Raw genomic sequence first — 16,639 nt, 5'->3', positions numbered from 1 at the left:
CCGCCTCTCATAGGCATCAGCCTATGAGAGGACGGCGCTCCCTGGCCAATCAGAGGCCGGGGAAGCCGATCTCGTACAGGGAACGATCGCGCATGCGCCCGGCCGTTCCCTGGGAAACTGCAGCCCCAGGACTTGCCGCCAATTGGCAATAGGCGGTCCTGGGGCTGCTGCCGCGGTCATGCCCGTTGGCGTGAGGCGGTCGTAAAGTAGTTAAAGAACAAACGAGGTGACATGTCACATGATGAGATAGACACATGTATGTATGTACAGTGCCAAGCACACAAATAGCTAGGCTGTATTGATTTTTTTCTTTCTCTGCCTGAAAGAGTTAAATATTAGGTATGCAAGTGACAGTTCCTGTCCGTGTCGGACAGGGTCAGACTATAGCATAACCCTCAAGGATAAGTAGTTACAGCCATAAAATACTTTCCAGTCAGTAAATGGCTTCTGAGATCAGGAAAGAGATAAACAAGGTCAATCATTCATAGATTTTAGCTCTGGCATACTTCAATGAAGGTGTCATTGAGCAGAGACAATGAAACAGTAAAAACTTAAAAACTAGATTTAAATATAAAACTAAACTGTGTGATATCCCAAAAAGTCATTTTTAGGAGAAGGAGGATAGATACAATTGTTTTTCTCATCAGTTTATTTTCACCTCGGATGTCCTTTAAATCAATTTTCTCAGAAACGACTTGTTCCCAAAGAATTAGATGTCAAATTTTTGGAAATTCATGGACCATAATTAAGGTTACACGTGAGATTAGTTACGAATTAGCCGGATATTTCGCATTACAATTTTGCGTCATAACTGCACATTTTGATGCAAATAAAAAATTACGCCGAGCTCAAAATCACAAGTGAATGCAGACAAAATTGAAAAAAATAATTTCTAATGCAGCAAAGTCCTCGTTATGCAGAATTCTCAACGAACCGGCATGCCTGATGGATAACAGGAAATTTAGTTTTGGAGGCATTTCAAATACCGAGGCCTTGTTCACATTGCGTTCGCCTTGCGTGTCTCTCCGCGGTGGGGTTTTTCCGTGTTTTTTTTTAGAGCGCTTTCTGGCGATTTTCTTACGCGTTCACTCGTTTTTGTGGGCGTTTTTGTAAGCGCTTTTGCATAGCGCTTTCGTCTTTTGTTCCAGAAACAATAAATACAATGTTTTTTGTTTTTTTTTAAACGCGCACGCAATCGCTTGCCAAATCGATTTTGTGAGCGTTTTGTGTATTTCCTATACCTTCCATTAAGGCAAATCGCCTCAAAAATGGCTCAAGCACCACTTTTCAAAGCGGATCACAAACGAACCGCTCTGATATGAACTCTCTCATAGAGAATCATCGCACAATCGCTTTCAAGGCGATTGTGAAAATCTCTCCAAGCTCTGACTTGGGCTATTGCTGGGGGAAACTTTGACACTTGGTGTGGGGATATCTTTGTACTGTGTTTTTTATGTTGTGCACTATTTTCTCCTGACGACGCCCTGTATTAGGGTGAAACAATTGTTGAGAGCACTGTAAATATTGACACTCATGCACCCACTTATATGTGTTACCCCAGTTACCTTCTGTGAAGGAGGATTACCTATATCCTTGACCCCTATTGGGTCCTTTGCAACTATTGTGGCTGATCTACATTGACCTGTGTGCGAGCAAACCACACCCCAGTACTAGGGGAACTTGCACCCAGTGTTTTTCTGCCACAATTGTGCTCATTATATAGGTATTAATTTTTAGAGGAAATTGTACTGTGATGTAGGTCTCAATTGGTGACACTGGGGCAGAGATAGCTACACCCCACGGGGAATACAAGTTGACCAGTGGGGGGGGGGGGATCAGCAAAGACCCTCACCCTTTAGTGTTCATACCAATACTGACCATATACCGTCTTTTATCTCTCATTACCTGAGACAGGAAACCTCCCATGTATTACCACAGCGATCATATTGTTGTGTACATGGGATAGGTCTACTATTGACCAAGTTTCTGGTACTTATGGTCTAGCCCTGTTTGGGCATTGTGCAATTGTTATTTATTACCAGTACCTCCCATTCGGTAGTGTGATAGTTCGATTTTGAAAATCGCCCGCACTTAAAACTTAACAAAAACACCTCTAATGTGAACTAGGCCTTACTGAGCCTCCAGCGTTATGTAGCAGCCTTCCTGCAGCTCCTAGCAGCTTCACAGTGCTGTGCATGGGAGCCTTTGTGTCACCTGACCTGATGTGGGTCAGGTGACACGCCCACTTGCAAGCACGGAGGACGACGGAAAGCAGTTAGAAGCCCGCTAAGAGCTGCAGGAAAGGCTGCTAGACGTCGCTGGAGGCCGGTAAGTATTTAGAGCGGGAGGCTTGTGCTTGCTCAAGCAACCGGCAAACACATACAGGATCTTCTCAAAAAATTAGCATATTGTGATAAAGTTCATTATTTTCTGTAATGTACTGATAAACATTAGACTTTCATATATTTTAGATTTAAATACACACAACTGAAGTAGTTCAAGCTTTTTATTGTTTTAATATTGATGATTTTGGCATACAGCTCATGAAAACCCAAATTTCCTATCTCAAAAAATTAGCATATTCCATCCGACCAATAAAAGAAAAGTGTTTTTAAAACAAAAAAAGTCAACCTTCAAATAATTATGTTCAGTTATGCACTCAATACTTGGTCGGGAATCCTTTTGCAGAAATGATTGCTTCAATGCGGCGTGGAATGGAGGCAATCAGCCTGTGGCACTGCTCAGGTGTTATGGAGGCCCTGGATGCTTCGATAGCGGCCTTAAGCTCATCCAGAGTGTTGGGTCTTGCGTCTCTCAACTTTATCTTCACAATATCCCACAGATTCTCTATGGGGTTTAGGTCAGGAGAGTTGGCAGGCCAATTGAGGACAGTAATACCATGGTCAGTAAACCATTTACCAGTGGTTTTGGCACTGTGAGCAGGTGCCAGGTCAAAACCACTGGTAAATGGTTTACTGACCATGGTATTACTGTGCTCAATTGACCTGCCAACTCTCCTGACCTCAACCCCATAGAGAATCTGTGGGATATTGTGAAGAGAATGTTGAGAGACGCAAGACCCAACACTCTGGATGAGCTTAAGGCCGCTATCGAAGCATCCTGGGCCTCCATAACACCTGAGCAGTGCCACAGGCTGATTGCCTTTATGCTACGCCGCATTGAAGCAGTCATTTCTGCAAAAGGATTCCCGACCAAGTATTGAGTGCATAACTGAACATAATTATTTGAAGGTTGACTTTTTTTTGTTTTAAAAAACACTTTTCATTTATTGGTCGGAGGAAATATGCTAATTTTTTGAGATAGGAAATTTGGGTTTTCATGAGCTGTATGCCAAAATCATCAATATTAAAACAATAAAAGGCTAGAACTACTTCAGTTGTGTGTAATGAATCTAAAATAATTCTAATGTTTATCAGTACATTACAGAAAATAATGAACTTTATCACAATATGCTAATTTTTTGAGAAGATCCTGTATATCCAGCATCAGGCCATCCCCACCGGTACCAGATATTGGGGACTCTGCTGTACATTTAAGTTGAGATGTGACTTATGCATCAGTAAAATATGTTGTACACCCCAAATCGGCCTTTTCCTCATCTGTCCTCAAGGTAATCCAGAATTTTTGCTTTCTGACAAGTGGGATGTTAAACAAACAAAACCACCCACGAATGCGACGCATTGCTCTCTGTTATCTGACATGAATTAGTGTTTGGATTGGCGTGGCGATTGACGTGTCGTTCTTGGAATCCCGCGCACGAGTTAGACACTGAGTCAGTTCTAATGACAGAAATATTTTCCACTGAAATATGACGGCGTAAGCGCTCTGCATCTGCCAAAGCCGAGATACTTCCGAATTCTCGGAAGCCACTGAACAAAACAAAACCATAAAGAGGACCACGTCCTCCTCACCAATAACAGTAGCACATTGGGTTCTTGGCTGGCCGTTTCAGGCCCTTCTTTAGCTACAAGACCCCCGAGACATCACTAATAGGCTGAAGTTACAGACACTGTGTGACGATGCAGATATTCAATAAATACAAAGGGGTTAGGTGCCCAAGGATAAATAAAAGTTAAAAACGCATAAAACAAAAAAAAGGAGGAGGTGGCTTACCTCAATAATAGCAATTGCATAAGACAATAACATTTCATCAGCACAGGCAACGCGTTTCGTGGGTCTAAGCTCACTTCCTCAGGCCAATTATAGGCCCAAAGGGTTAATCAGCCAGAACAATGGAAGACAATAACATTTCATTAGCACAGGCAACACGTTTCGTGGGTCTCAGCCTGTTTCCACAAAAAGTGCAAGTGCAAAGCGTTTCGCAGGCATCTCCTGCTTCATCAGGCAATAAAAAATGGAGCATGTACTCATACAGGTCTGGTGCAAAGCTCAGCGCCACTTGTACTTCTTGGAGTATACAAATAAACCCTTATTGTTTTGAACATATACAACATGTCTCTTTGTGTGTCTGCTTTTAGGAGGTAAGTCCACCTCTGCCTCCTCTCATTTTAACATTTTGAGTAAATTTTATTCTTTTGGCGCCTGTCTGCATATACAGTTCCTGTGTCCACCCTTGGTGGAGGGGTGTTGCCCTTATTTCCTATCTACAGAGAGAGCTACTTCTTAACCCTGAGTGGGGACAGGTCTAATCTCCCCACCTGCTGATATAGTGGCTACCTGGACGGTAACCCTTGTTTGTGAGTATATCTGCATACTTACCTTGTATATCCACTCTACCAGTACATACTACACTATATCGGGGTCTCGGTGTCTCCATATTTGTGTATAGTTGTATTTAACCACTTAAGGACCAGCTAACGCCCATTGGCGTCAGCAAGTCTTAAGTGGGTTACCATGGAAACGGCCACTCGATCGAGCGGCCTTTCCATGTCAGTTCACGGAGGGTGGCTCCGTGAACAGCCAGAGAGCCGCCGATCGCGGCTCGCTGGCAAAATGTAAACACGCGGGGAAGAAATCCCCACTGTTTACATCATACGGCGCTGCTGCACAGCAGCGCCGTAGGGCAGATCGGCGATCCCCGGCCTCTGATTGGCCGGGGATCGCCGGCATATGATAGGCTGAAGCCTATCCTTCAGCCAATGGAGGGAGAGGGAGGGATGGGAAGTCAGGGAGCGCCGAAAATGCTGCTGCGGAGGGCTTTGAAGAGCCCCCCCCCCCCCTGCAAAGCGCAGCAAGCCGGCGGTGATCAGACCCCCCCCCCCAGGAGGACATCCGCCTAGTGGGGAAAAAAGGGGGTAAGTCTGATCGCCCTGCTGCACTCCTGATCTGTGCTGCAGGCTGGAGAGTCCACGCAGCACAGATCAGGCAAACCACCCCTGGTCCTTAATTAATTCTCCATACACCATTCTTGTGGGTGGGGCCATAGACTTAGCGTAATATCTTCCTTTCAAAAGCATCCATTTTTCTTGCTAGGTTTTGTCCAGATTCAGCTTTTATTAAACGAACACCATCTTCCTAACCCTTCAGTTTAAAGTGGACCTGGACTCTTGCACAGGACAGAAAGAAAAAATAGGGAAATGCACCCTGTATGTATTTAGAGAGTTTAGACTGTCTAAATCCCCCCCTATCTGTGACTAATCACAACTGTAATTTGATCTCTCAGCTGACTGCCTTGACAGCTAATTTGCAAACACAGGATTGTAACCCTATGTCTGCTTCCATTAAAGGAGGAAGTAGACACCCTGCAGATGTATTGCAGGATTTGTATCAGCTGTAACAAAAAATGTTTTTCTTTAAAAGTTATTATGCTGTTGCTGACCTTTTAGAGCAGCGAGGAAGTTCTGAGTTCAGGTACACTACTACACTACTGCTTAAAAAGGGCATCTAAACACATTTAGAGGGGGGGGGGGGGGGGACAGAATACAGCAGCAGGGGTTTTTTTTAGCCTTTCTCTGGAACAACTGGACCATCTTAGGGTGATTGATGATTGTGATTTAAAAAAACTGTACACATAAACATATATATAATTTACATTGGTTGAATTTGATGTACAAATACCCCTTTGTTTGCCAAATAATGGATCAGCCGATGTATTGAGCTTCCCCACAAGTGCTGTGTTGGCTAATGGCTAGGATTGTGGCAACTAGGGATGGTCAATGACATGCAAATAATTTTGAGTTGATGCAGGGTTATTCAAATTTTGCATACAAATATATGCAGCTTGAAAATGGACCAATCAAATTTTACCTCAGCAGGATTTTATTGGTTCATTTTCAAGCTGTATAAATTTGCATAGTGCTGCATCAACTTAAAATTATTTTCATATCATTGACCATCCCTAGTGGCAACGCCTCTACAACTCTGGCGGTGAAAGGGGGAGGAGACTGAGGGACTGACTGCAGAGTACCCACCACATTCGTATTCCGGGCAGCAGTGATCGGAAGTCGTCTTTAGCTGTGGGATTTCACACGGGCCGCAGGTGATTGCTGAAAAACGACATGAGAGGTTTGCAGGCTGTTAGCACTTCATCGCTTGGCCAGGAACTGCAGGAGAACTGATACATATTCGCTTACGCTTAACGGTCGGACACGGCTTGGACGAGCAGTTAATCATCCGGTCATCCAGGCAGATGCAGATGCTGCAGGGGTCGTGGTCTGGAATCCAGGTCTCCAGGTGCTGAATGAGAGATATTATTCATTTATTAGCTCTAGCTTAGGTAAGTATGGCGAATGCGCACAAGACTTAGGGGCGTAGGCAATACTGCATTAAGACTTGTCCAAAATAATCAATTTGACCCGTCTATAAGACTTTACTCGCGTAATTCTGCTTTATTGCGTACACCCCTTAGGACTAAGGCCCACTAAAGCGCTAATAGCCACGCTCTGGAATCGCAGGCGCTTGTTGTCAGGTTTCCTTTAAAGTGTTACTGAACTGTACATTCAGTAGAGAAATAAAAATGTGATATTTAAAGGTGCCCGTATATCAGATGATGTACTGGAAAATAGGCCAATCTCTCTCTGATCGAATCTGATCGGAGAGAGATCTATTGGGCGCCATAAACCGCAGGACGATTACCGATCAATGTCAGCATGAAAGCTTTTGAAAATCGGCCTAGTGATGCCACCTAGTGGCCTTGCTGCCCTCGGCTCTCTACCCCCAGTGTAAAATGTGTACTTTTTCCCCCTGGTCGTCTTATATGCCGGGTGTCATTGATGCCGGGTGATATGCCCTATCCTGTTACCACCTCTCAGATCTCGCTGCTGAGCACTGTAGTGAAGCGGTGCAGGTGCACATGTGCGAGATCTGAGAGGCAGAGAAGGAGGCAAATAGGATACAAGCAGAGGCGGGACAAGGTCCTTCAGCACCCAAGACTGAGACACCAAAGTGCGTCCCTCCATCCCTCCCACCCCGGCTGTCACACACTGATTGCTATTAGACTAATAGGTGCCCCAAGGCCCCTAACCTCCCCAACACCTTAATCTCTAGTGATCTGGCTTGCAGTCACTGCCATGTATCACCTTTTCTTATTTCTTTCTGCTGCAAACACAATTGGGAATGACAGCTTAATGAATTGTGCGCCCCCTCCTACACTGCGCCCTGAGGCTGGAGCCTCTCCAGCCTCTGCCTCGGCCCGGCCCTGGATACAAGGGTGGGCCAGAAAGATGACAGAGGGGCACAGCACAATCTATTCTTCCATACCGCTCTGATAAACAGGGAGATCAGGAGAGCTGACCAACCCACTAAGGGATAGTTGACCAATTCAACCAATCGCCTATATACTTTTATACACTGGGTACCAGATACAGTACAGCACCAGTATCTGTTCATACATAGCACCAGTATACGATGTTTAATTTTGATTTGGTGTGCGTTGGAAGAGGTACGGCGAGTATATCCCAAACTCTATATTTTATTTGGAAAATTGGGAGTCGTCTTATATGCCCAGTCATGTTACATGCCGGAATATACGGTATTTAGCAATTTTAGTTGAGTCAGGCAAAACCACGCTGGAAAATTGGGCGCAGCCGGCAACACCATAGGTAAATTACATAAAGTGAATTAAAGCTATAGCAGTACTCAGTATTTTGGGCACCATCAAAAGACGGTGCTCAAATTACGATAAAAACAGCGTTATTCGGCCACCAGAAATCGCTGGAAGCCAAATTACATCTTAATCCCGTGTCAATGACATCCTGGAGGGGGGGATAGTAATTAGCGCCGCCGGGACTTTCGCAGGTTGCTACTAACCGGAAAAAGTCGGCACGACATTACGCAAAATTGGGAAGTTACGGTTTTCGATTTTGGTTACAAATTAAAATACGATTTTCCCCGAAATCTCACATTACGATTTTGTATCGTAATTGCGAATTATGGTGCGAAATTATGATTAGTGCAACATTTGAGCGCATCACTTATACCTGGCAGTATTTTGTTGCATTGGATTGGCCCATTTTCAAGCCGCGTCATTTTTATTTCAGAAACACAGGCGTTGAATGCTATTGGCTATCGGCTATAAAGCAAACGTATACCAAACCGCTGCGCCCTCAAGTACGCCAGCGTCTGTGTGTGCAATGGGAGTCTGAGGTCGTTATAGGCTTAGTTGCTGTTGATCACATGCAAGTAGTATTATTTGCTATACTTGCCTGGTGTTTGGCATTCTATGTGACAGAAGTATTTGGACCTACCCGGTGCCCCACTCCATAGTTGTCCATGCATTGGGTGCACATGCTTTCCGGGACACATTTTCCATTGACAGTCACGTCTCCATCAGGGCAGAAGCAGCCTTCAGTAGGGTGATCCGGGCAGATTGTGGCATTGTGTGCACTGCCGCAGTCCCTAGTACACCCTGTCTGACAGTGGCTGTACACCATGGTACTGGGACAGGTCATTGCTGAAACACAAAGCAGGATATCAATGTTTACAGTATATGCCACTACTACTAGACAGCATGGGTAGTCATGGTCTACCACTAGGGATAGTAAAAAACAAAACATTATATGCATTTAAAGAGGCCCTGTTGGGACATATAGTAGAATGCAGTAAATCAGGATGCCACATTTACAGTCATTTTCCTGATTTCATCATCAGAAACACTTCCAATATCTATTGATTGCTGTATATTGGTATTTAGCTCCGCCCTCCTAGTGATGTCACAGCCTAAGCTGATTATATACAGTATGTGGAATCCCCAGCCCAAAGCCCCCATACATGCTATTGTCCCCAAAATGCTTACATGTGTTTAAGGCGCCCTGCTCCTGCAAAAGTCCCGGTTGCGAACCTTAGGCTGATTATATACAGTATGTGAAATCCCCATGCCCAAAGCATTCTGGGAGACCAGGTATATTTTGTACTGGCTTTGGAAATTCTCAGAAACGCATTGTTTTTGCAATATACTGCTGCTAAATCCTACAGCCTTGTTTCGCTGGTCTATGGATGAGCGTGAACGATTTTGCGAAAAGCTAAATGGTGGGGCGTGGGCTGTGTGTGTACGCGGAGATTATCTTACTAAGGCCCTGCCTCCTTTCTGATGTGCTCCATGCCATGTTCCATCTTTTGACACTTCCTTTTTCTAAACAGATGTTCCAGTTTACAGGGCGGAGGTGTCAGAAGATGGAATGCAGCATGGAGCGCATTCTTATAAATGTACGCACCTTCAAAATACACCAGTTGACTGAGCCACTGTGGGATTGGTCAATTTTCAAGTGGCACAAATCGGATAAAAATTTGCAAAAATATTTTGCATCTCACTACCATGTGCATGAAGTTAGTACAGTATGTTTAGTAAATGAGCCAAATGGAATCTAGTGTGTGTGTTTGTGTAGGGGGGGAGGGGGTGTCAAGTTCCATATTGGGTTGATTGGGGTTTGTTCTCTCTTCAGATACGATTTTAAATATTCCGATCGACAAATTTCTCAATTCCAATCGACCATAGAATAGTTTCAGGTCGATTTTCTCCAAACACTACAATTTGATCGTAAAAATCTGATCAGATGATTTCATCTGAGGAAAATATTGTACTGTTAATGAACACCTTATTACAGGTGTTTATCAATTACTTGACAATGCATTTCGCGAGTATCACCCCTCTTCTTCAGGTCAAAAAAAAAATGACTAGGAGTGCTCCTAGAGCAGTAACAGTGTGGAGGTGAAGGGTGAAAACAAGTAGGAAAAAAATTCTAGCTATAAGGGCATTTATATATGTAAACTTTATCACTTTCCTCCACCAGCACTGATGTCCTATTCTATTATTGTAACTAGAATAGGGTCAATTCCACTTCAAACCTTTACAGAGATCACACTGCACAATGAAATCTGATTGGCTAACAAGGTGGCCCTTCCCCTAACTGTGAGTGTAGCTGTGCAAGCACTCCTGAAGCTAGCAATGGGCCTGAATATAGCATTTTTATAGGCTCTTCATACAGTATAAGCATGGAACTTAAAGGGATACTGTAGGGGGGGTCGGGGGAAAATGAGTTGAACTTACCCGGGGCTTCTAATGGTCCCCCGCAGGCATCCTGTGCCTGCGCAGCCGCTCACCGATGCTCCGGCCCAGCCTCCGGTTCACTTCTGTAATTTCTGACTTTAAAGTCAGAAAACCCCTGAGCCTGCGTTGCCGTGTCCTCACTTCCCCTGATGTCACCAGGAGCGTACTGCGCAGGCACAGACCATACTAAGCTTGTGCTATACACTCCTGGTGACATCAGCGGGAACGAGGACACGGCAACGCAGGCGCAGTGGTTTTCAGACTGTAAAGTCGGAAATTCCAGAAGTGAGCCGGAGGCGGGGCCGGAGCATCGGTGAGTGGCTGCGCGGGCACAGGATGTCTGCGGGGGACCATTACAAGCCACGGGTAAGTTCAACTCATTTTCCCCCGACCCCCCTACAGTATTCCTTTAACTAGTGAACTTATACAGTGAACTTAAAGAGGAACTTTAGCGAAAAGGGGAAAAAAATCAATACGTTGCAAAGTGAGAAATTAAAAAATAGAAGAGTGATCAAGAAATGATTGATATTCCCCATGTAATTTGTTCATGTTGTTTGATCCACAATGAGCCTGCACATCATCATCTTTACTACTGGCAGACAAAAAAACAAACTAGACAGCATCAACTGTCATTATAACCACACCCACTAACATTGCGATAGGCTAAAAGGTTGTTTTTGTCATAGATATACTGTACATATGCACAGAGGGAGATACTGGTTGTTTGGCAGTTGAAACAGACGTTATTTCCCACAATGCAACAAGGCTCACAGACAGGAAAATGTCAGGACCTAGGTTCTGACATCACACTGTAGGAGGGGTTTCACCACAATATCAGCCATACAGACCCCTCCTGTTGATCTATCTGAGAAAAGGTAACGCTCTCTCATGGGAAAGGGGGTATCAGCTACTGATTTGAATGAAGTTGAATCCTTGGTTACAGTTCCTCTATAACGCTTTTTCCCCTCAGCGTTCACCTCTGAAACTCTCCTCTCTGCAAGGAAAGTATTAGAATATTTTGCACGCGCGTAACACATGCAATTACCCCGAATTAAAACAGGTCTTAATCAGACCTCCCTTGCCATCTGTGCGTAATTTATTCTAAAATAAAAACACGCCATTTACTTCATGGAAAAAGAATAACGATGTGCGCTTGATTTCAACTTTAAAAAAAATAAAAGTCACTCAGTTTCATATGTGGTTCATTATGCAGAAAAATATGATTTACATAAATCTAGACACATGTACCGCTTTGATAATTCGATATTACATTTGTAAATATTTACAGCTGACGTTACTGAATTACGTTAACGTGTTTCGCCGTGACGGTGCCTTGTGTGCTTGCAGCGATCTACGGGAGATAATTAGTTAGAAAGGACCATCTCGGAGCTCTGCGGTCGAGTATTCAGAAACCTCAAATCCTCCACAGCTGCCACTTTAAGTGCATTTCAGTTTTTTTCTAAAAGGAGAAAATGTTTTAATTTACCTCTCAAATAAGACTTATATGTGTCTTGTTTTTAAAGTAGCTATCCACAGCAAGAGCCCTTACAGAGAGGGAAGGGGGGGGGGGGGGCAAAGTTTACAATAAAAAAAGCATACTTACCTGTATCGGTGGAACAATCACCCCTGCGATTGGGGGGTTTGGGGGCCCCCCTCCTCCCTCTTTGGGGGCCCCCCTCCTCCCTCTCTCCTAACGCAAGTTCAACCTATTAGCAGAAAACCCTCCATGTTTGCTCACAAAAACCGTGTGCAGGAGCAAGTGTAATTTTTTTCCTACTTCCAGACGCTGCTTCACTGCAGAACACTCTCTGTTGTCATTCGCCGCCTCCCGATCATGTGACCTGCATGGGGTTTGGGGACCAGGGGGACCCCATGCTATCATTTTTGCAGGGGAGCCCAATTAAGTCTAGTTACACCCCTGCTTACCTGTATTACATCCGGGTCATTGTCCCAAATGTGACGGACCCTCTGGGGTGGCAGATGGCTCCTCCCATTTCCCATATTTGATCTCACTAACTGGTTTGTGTGGATGGACTCATGCTAGATGGGCACCCCAGTATAGGTAGCCAGAGGAGCCCCCCAGTATAGGTAGCCCCCTAGTACTGGTAGCCAGAGTTGCTCCCCCCTCCCCCCATGGCATTGGTAGTTTTCCAGCATAGGAAGCCAGATGTGACCACTGGTATAGGTGCCATAATAGGTGGCTATAATTACTTGGTAATGGCTATAATTGCTAGGTAATGCCCAGTGATGTTGATCCAGGGATTTTATCAGATTGCTATCTGGAGTCGGGAAGGATTTGTTTCCCTTTTGGGGCTAATTGGACCATGCCTTGTAAGGGTTTTTTCTCCTTTCTCTGGATCAACAGGGATATGTGAGGGAGCAGGCTGGCATTGTACTTTGTTTTCTGGTTGAACGTATGTCTTTTTTCAAGCTAAATAACTATGTAACTATGTATCAAGATCCCCCCAGTATAAATAGCCCCCTCAGTATAGGTAGCCAAAGCCCTACCCCCCTCCCCAGTATAGGTATACAGAGGAGGTAGCCCTCTCAATATAGGTAGCCCAAGGAGCCTCAGAATAGGAAGCCAGAGGGGTCCTCTTGTATAGCTAGCCAGATGCAGTCCCTCCCCTAGGGTGCTTCAGGGCGGCATTAATTAGAGGGCAGCAAGAGGCGCCTAGATGTGTGGCGCGCCTTCACTCTGCTGTTCTCGGTGTTCTAATGTTGGGACCTCCATCTGCTTGTCCAGCTTCCTGTATCCATGGCTACAGCAGTGCCTCATGTGACCCGTTATGTGCTGCCGGATCACATGAGGCACCGCTGTAGTCAGAGAGGAAGCAGGACTTCACTTGTGGCTGGTGGTGACCCCATCGCTAACCTGCTGAGAGTGGGTGAGTGATGCGTCGCCACCGTTGCAGCACATACCCGGCATCCCAGGGATCAGATGCTGATCCAGAGGCAGCAGAGGGAGGTAAGTGTAGTGCCAGAGCCTACAATGCCCAGCTTTGCACACATATATGGGGGGTCCTCACAATGTATTGCTTCAGGCGGCAAAATGTCTAGTCATGGCCCTGCCCTCCCCCCAGTATGGCAACTATGCTTCCAGAAACACTTTTAGGATACAGATTTATATATTTGGATTATCTGCAGGGTCCCTTTACCAAGAGACATTTGGGAGTATTTTCTTTTACGTGTAATATAAGGAAATAGGGGTACTCTACTTGGACCTGCACTTTTCAGCTAATCCTTTGGCTGCTGTGATATATCCACCGATACAGCTCCATACAGACGCGATACATGAGCGGCGGCAGGGCCGTGCTGCCACATTCGCCGCTGCCGTTCTGAGGAGGGGTAAGAACCGTGTCAAAGTGTTGAAAGATGGCATCAGGTGTTCTTATCCCATCACTTGTGCAGGGCTCTCCCTCCTGGCGGGGATTAAGGAGGGGGATCCCCCCTCGTAATACGGGTGACTCCACTCCGAACATGCTGAGACAGAGAACAGCGGAGCAGAATGCTGGATATTTGCCACGTCACTCGAGACGATGGAAAATCCGACAAGGTGAAGCACTGGAGAGGGAATCCCCCTCTGTTAGTACGGCCGTGTGATTCACCGCCTGAGCTCTTCTTCCAACAACAGCTTCCAAATGAATAGCTTAACGGAGAGACTGTGAATATACCAGCAGGGCATCAGAAAGAGTGACCAGACGCCTTACCAGAGCTGGGACAAGGTCTTCCAGAACCCAAGGCTGAGACACCACAGTGCGCCCCTCCATCCCTCCCACCTCAGCCGTCACACACTGATTGCTATTAGAGTTAGGGCCCGTTTCCACTGTTGCGACGCGATTTCGCCGGCATCCCGACGCTTGTAAAAACGCATGCGGATGCGTTTCCGCATGCGTTTTTACCCGCGATTTCGCATGGCAGGGTGCCATGCGAAATTAACCATGACACTGCCAGGGCAAAATAACATTGAAAAAGGTGCGAAATCGCACGCGAATCGCGGGTAAAAACGCATGTAAAAAACGCATGCGTTTTTCCTATTAAATACATTAGCGGCGATTCGCACGGATTCCCGACGCAGGCGAATTCTGTGGGTCCCGTCGTGCAGATTTGGCCCGCCGCCAAATCGCTCCCGCACGCCGCACATATGGAAACAGCCCCGGCCACTTCAATGTACCAAGCGAATCCGCATGTTGCCGCCGCATGCGGATTCGCTATGGTGGAAACGAGCCCTAAGAGAGTAAGAGATGCCCCAGGGCACCCAACACTTGAATCTCTAGTTATATGGCTTGCAGTCGCTGCCATGTATTTCCTTTTCTTATTTCTCTCTGCTTCAAGCACAATAGGGGAATGATAGCTGAGTGAGCTGTGCGCCCCCTCCTACACTCACCTCCTGCGCCCCCTCCTACACTGCACCCTGAGGCTGGAGCCTCTCTTGCCTGCCCTCTGCCTCGGCCCGGCGCCTTACATTTTTGAATCGAAACCAGATTTATTGGCCAAGCACGACAGGGTCATGCCCGGATCAGTGTTGCTTGAGAATTTTTAGCAGTCATTTTTTAGAACATTTTCGAGAAAACAGCGTGCATTTTTTTTTTTTTTTTTGTGAAAACACAAAACATTGATATTTTACCCTGAAAAGTGGGGAAATGTGGAAAACAATAATTTAAACAGCAAACATTTTTACTGTGAAAAATCAATATTTTTACCACCAAAATGTGCGAAAAGAAAACGAAAAATAAAATGCCATTGAAATTTTAGTTTAAATGGCATTTTCATTCAAAAATCTAATTTTACATTATTTTAGCGAAAATTAATGCAAAAAGAATATTGGCATTTCCGCTCATCACTGGCTCGGAATTCGGTTCGGCACAAAAAACAACACAGAATGGAAAAGAGTAAAAAAAAAAAGTGATCTAGAAACAAATAAGACTATAATAACAGCAGCTTCAAGAAGAATGTAACACAGCAGAACAGGTAAGACAGTAATGAAAGCAGCTGTGACAAAGAGCATAGCACGGGAAACAGCGGTAGTCAATCTATCGGAAGCATTCACCCACGGCTGCAGACCTTAAAGGGGTTCTGTGTAGGGTATTAAAGCTGATCCGAGATGAAAAACTAACTATAACAAGTAACTATATATCTTATGTAAAGTTTAGATAGTTTAAACAGCAAATCTAGCTGCAAACAGCTTGAATAGAATATGATTATTTCTTCCTGTGATACAATGACAGCAGCCATGTTGTTTGTAAACATTACACAGAGGCAGGCTTATCTGCACCATCAGCACTCAGTCTGAAAAAAACCTAACCCCCCTTCCTACTCCCTCCTCCCCTCTGCCTCTGAAATCTCTGGCTAGTAATACCTCCCCCTCCTCCTGTCCAGACTGAGCTCCCATGAGCCCTTGCTACTGCCCTGAAAAACTGTGGGCAGGGCTTGTTTAGTTTATAGGGAATTAAGAGTATTAAAACAAAAACAAATAAGTATTTGGCTTGAGGATTGCCCTATAACTATATGAAAGGAACACAATTATGCAATGAGTAAAAGTTCATCTCGGATCCACTTTAAAAACAAAAAACAGACACTTACCTGGGGCTTCTATCGGCTCCCTGCAGCTGTAAGTCCTCCTACGATTCTCCGTTCCCCACTGCCGGCCCGGTCTAATTATTCGTCTAAATAGACGAATAATGCACGCTCCCGCGTTCGTCATCGGGAGCTTACTGCGCAAGTGCAGTACAAAGTTTTCTTGTACTGTGCCTGCGCAGTAAGCTCCTGAATGACGCCCCCCCCCTACCACTCATGTCAATCTCCGCGGATCTCCGCCTCTACCCACCCTCTAAACAGCCTAGGCTAAGCATCACTGGGAGGGAGGGGCTTAACACCACTATACCATAAAAGTGGCTATCCTGAATAATTTACTTCATTCTACTATATGTCACTACAGCGCCTTTATAAGCAAGAAGCAACTATGATTGTCCCGTTCTAAGATGCATAAAATTTGCATGCAAGCCAGAAATAATAGCCTGTCTGGCTAGAGATGGTCATTGAGCTGATAATGATTTCAGCGTGCATGTGAATTTTGTACAAACTCAGTGCAACTAAAGGTGCATATACACACATCCATTTTTGATTGGCCAACACTGGCCGATGTTTTCCCCTTCATGTAATATGAGGGTCATC

General features: G+C 45.1%; 1 protein-coding gene across 1 annotated transcript in view; it reads right to left on the bottom strand.

The window, feature by feature from the left end:
• VWF (von Willebrand factor) overlaps window positions 1–16,639 on the bottom strand; it is a 297,479-nt gene that overhangs the window by 49,915 nt on the left and 230,925 nt on the right. Inside the window, 3 exon segments of the mRNA XM_068278128.1 lie at window positions 6,393–6,467; window positions 6,555–6,657; window positions 8,667–8,872. Of these exon segments, the coding sequence (XP_068134229.1) occupies window positions 6,393–6,467; window positions 6,555–6,657; window positions 8,667–8,872 (384 nt within the window).

The sequence above is a fragment of the Hyperolius riggenbachi genome, chromosome 3 (genome assembly GCF_040937935.1).
Source record: "Hyperolius riggenbachi isolate aHypRig1 chromosome 3, aHypRig1.pri, whole genome shotgun sequence".
NCBI classification, from domain to species: domain Eukaryota; kingdom Metazoa; phylum Chordata; class Amphibia; order Anura; family Hyperoliidae; genus Hyperolius; species Hyperolius riggenbachi.
Note: the sequence above shows the minus strand (reverse complement) of the source record. Positions and strands in the feature narration are given on the sequence as shown.